The 3,996-nt window shown below is 40.1% G+C and overlaps 1 protein-coding gene across 1 annotated transcript; it reads left to right on the top strand.

Annotated features, from left to right (window-relative positions):
- Positions 1-2,192: 2,192 nt before the first annotated feature.
- Positions 2,193-2,837, top strand: LOC113333605 (uncharacterized protein K02A2.6-like). Its single transcript, XM_026580032.1, has one exon. It carries the CDS (start codon positions 2,193-2,195, stop codon positions 2,835-2,837), a length of 645 nt encoding a protein of 214 aa, XP_026435817.1.
- The last annotated feature ends 1,159 nt before the right edge of the window (positions 2,838-3,996 follow it).

Here is a 3,996-nt window from a genome sequence, read left to right on the forward strand (position 1 = left end):
AAAGTTTTATTTATATTGTAATCCATATGTATTGATAGTTTTGAGCACTGCTCGGTCGAACTCGCATGCGTTGCTATCTCAAGCCTGTTTGTCAATGTTAGTGATCAAAACTAAGTCTTGATTTCTAGTCTACTTATAGATGTCTTGGACTAGGACATAGATTGTATAGTTGACCTTAGACTTCATGGTGTTCATCATTTGAAGACGAAGAACTACTAAGGAGAGCTTGTGGAACTTCATCAACAAAAGGTATGTGGAGACTGAAACTCATCTATCACTTGGAAAGTCTATTTCTACTCTATCTCCTATATTGAGACATAAGTCGTGTTACGATATAGTTATCTATTATACACATTTGAGATTTCGAGTTGAGTTTAACTCACTTACATATTTCTCAGAATATGTGTTGGCAAGCTTTCGCTTCGACCAAGTTCATCTTATATTCTTGATCCAAGTCAAAAGATGATCATGTGAAAATTTCCGAGTAACATCTTACATGGTTTGTGTGATACAATCATTTGGTATAGACTTGGAATGATTCGTTATGGTTATTTCAACAACTTGAAAATTGCTTTGATGCTAATAGTGTGTGAAAATGGCTATTGTCATCTACTAATAAAGTTTCAATTATTGAAATAAGAGTTTAGATCACTTAACCATTATTGGATATGACATGTTGTGTTCTCTTGCACATATGTAATCCGTGTCCAAGAACCATAGTATGCGTACCCGTATGCATGTCTGTTGGCTTGAGAAATCTGGAAACCTAAGTATGCGTACCCGTTCGCGTAACGGCGTAAGGTTCATGTCCGAATATTTCTGCTGGGGTTGGAAGTAGGCGTACCCGTTTACGTACTGGCGAAACCCAATCTTGGTCCGGGTATTTCAAGTATGCGTACCCGTTTGCATACTTGAAGTTAAAGTTCTAAAATTGGTTGTGTACATGAACTTAAACATTTATATAATAAGGAATGCAATCTTTGCAAACCGTGTCTATAATGTTCATGAATTGATTCGAGTGAATCAAACCTATTTTGCTTCAATTGTGTTCTTTTATAATTCTATGAGAATATAGCAATTGAACAACTCTTTAACTAGCTTCAATTGAGTCATTTGAACCAGTTATGGTTAAAATGAATAAGGTTGATATGAGAGTGATCATATGTCTAACCTCGGTTAACTATTGTTGAGCCAACATGGTGTACACGTTTAGGTACGGTTACATAAATGTAAATGGGGGTACATTTCATTTGTGTGTAACAAGCTAAGTTCGATCTACCGGTTGAAAGATATTAGCTTGTTAAATCAGGTTTTTCATCTAACGGTGAATATTGAATGTTTTGTTACCAAGGTAACTTAGATTGCAAACCCTTATTTGAAAACTATATAAAGGAGAACTCTAGCAACTGGGAAACCTAATCCCCACACTTCTGTGTGTTACTAGTTGCATAAGCTAGAGTAAGTTCTCCTTTAACCTTAGGTTTCTCACGAGACCCTGTAGGTTAACGACCTAAAGACTTCATTGGGATTGTGAAGCCAGACCCAACTATTTTCTCTGTAGTTGCGTGATCTAATCTTGTTGTTTCTATCGTGATTGAATACAATCGTAAGATTGGCTTGAGATTAATTTCTCCGATAGGCAAGATAGAAAAGTAATCAGAAACACCTTTGTCTCATCGTTTGTGATTCCACAATATCTTGTTTCGTTAATCGGTTAAGATTATTGTGAGGTAATTGATAATACTAGGCTGTTCTTCGGGAATATAAGACCAGTTTATCAATTGGTTCATGTTCACCTTGATTTATCAAAAGACGGAACAAAAATCATATGTATATCTGTGGGATACAGATTTATCTATTCCAATAGACTTTTCTTTGTGAGGCAGATTTGTTTATCAAGTCTTCGACTTTGGGTCATAACAACTCTTGGTTGTGGGTGAGATCAGCTAAGGGAATCAAGTGTGTAGTGTCATGCTGGGATCAGAGACGTAAAGAACGCAACTGTACCTTGAATCAGTGTGAGATTGATTAGGGTTCAACTACAGTCCAGTCTGAAGTTCATTGTTAGTAGGCTAGTGTCTGTAGCGGCTTAATACAGTGTGGTGTTCATGGAATTCGATACCGCGGAACACGTAAAGAGATGTCAGCAATGTCAAAGTCACGGATCGTTAATCCACGCCCCACATACCTGGATGCATAGCGTCGTCACCCCATGTCCTTTTCACAGCTGGGGACTTGATATCATTGGGCCAATAAACCCAACCTCGTCCTTGCGTCACAAGTATATCATCACCGCAACCGAGTATTCTACCAAATGGGTTGAAGCTATACCACTCCGAGACAACTCGGGAGCAACAATTGTCGCGTTCATCAAAGAGCACATCATATGTCGATTCGGGGCACCTATGATCATATGCTCAGATAATGGTACCCCTTTTGTTAATCAAACTGTCATAGATCTGTTGGATCAATACGGGATCAAGTTCCACACCTCGATTGTCTACTACTCGCAGTGGAATGGACAGGCAGAAGCTACCAACAAAACATTGTTAAGAATATTAAGCCGAATGGTATATCATCATCACAGGAGCTGGCACGAACAGCTACCGCTTGCAATCTGGGCGTATCGTATCTCCAAAAGAAGTTCCACAGGCGCGTCCCCTTATTCTCTGGTGTATGGAGAAGATGCGATACTACCAGCAGAAATTGCCATACCATCCGCGCGTGTGGCCATGGATAGTCTCACTACTCCGGATGATGTCAGTCGATTTGCACACCTGGACACCTTAGAAGAGTGGCGAGCCAAGGTTGAGCGATTCACGGATAAGTATAGATAGCGGACAACAAGGTACTATAACCAAAAGGTGAAAGAACGAGTCTTCAGCGTGAATGATGTAGTGATAAAAATCGCACCGCGCGTCCAATGTAATGAGAAAGCAGGTAAGTTTGCTGCTAACTGGCAAGGTCCTTACATGATAAGTGAGGCAGCAAAAATTGGATATTATTACCTAAAGAGGATGCACGGCTCCTGCATTAATACTCCTATCAATGGTAAATGGCTCAAAACTTACTACGCTTGAATAACTTAATGTACACCGGATGGCTGAAAATAATAAATTATCTATTTTATATTCGAACTGAGTCATGATGAATCCTAGCATATACCGTGATTAAATACATCTAAATACATCAATAGTCCAATAAAGGGTTAGGCTCCATGCATGTCTTTAGATGAAGTGCACCAATAGTCCAAGAAAGGGCTAGGCTCCGTGCATGGCTTTAGATGAAGTGCACCAATAGTCCAAGAAAGGGCTAGGATCCGTGCATGGCTTTAAATGAAGTGCACTAATAGTCCAAGAAAGGGCTAGGCTCCGTGCATGGCTTTAGATGAAGTGCACCAATAGTCCAAGAAAGGGCTAGGCTCCGTGCATGGCTTTAGATGAAGTGCACCAATAGTCCAAGAAAGGGCTAGGCTCCATGCATGGCTTTAGATGAAGTGCACCAATAGTCCAAGAAAGGGCTAGGCTCCGTGCATGGCTTCATATGAAGTGCACCAATAGTCCATGAAAGGGCTAGGCTCCGTGCATGGCTTTTAGATGAAGTGCACTAATATTCCAAGAAAGGATCAAAAGCCCGCATATAATTTGATGAGATGCGCGGACAAACGAATTAAAAGGACATGATAAAATAGACAGGCCAATCAAACAGAATTCATTGATTAAGGTGACAAAACAACACGAAACTCTATAATAGCGGCATTCTTAAAATAACTTCTACACGCCCAAGACATGAAAAGCTTAAAAGAAGAATAATGTATTAACATAGGTTAAAGGAACGACGAAAGAACTGAGTTCGCGTGTCTCAGCTGGATACGAGAAATAGCGAGGCTGTCTTCCATACGTTCCATCTGATCACGAGCATCCACAAATGCCTCAAAAGCCTCATTGGAAGCCATCACATTTTCTATCGAGGGGTCCACCCGGCTGATACTTAGTC

The sequence above is a fragment of the Papaver somniferum genome, unplaced genomic scaffold (assembly GCF_003573695.1).
Source record: "Papaver somniferum cultivar HN1 unplaced genomic scaffold, ASM357369v1 unplaced-scaffold_133, whole genome shotgun sequence".
Classification (NCBI taxonomy): Eukaryota; Viridiplantae; Streptophyta; class Magnoliopsida; order Ranunculales; family Papaveraceae; genus Papaver; species Papaver somniferum.

Coding starts and splice junctions, on each gene's coding strand:
- LOC113333605 (XM_026580032.1), top strand. CDS start 2,193: ATGCATAGCGTCGTCACCCCATGTCCTTTTCACAGCTGGGGACTTGAT.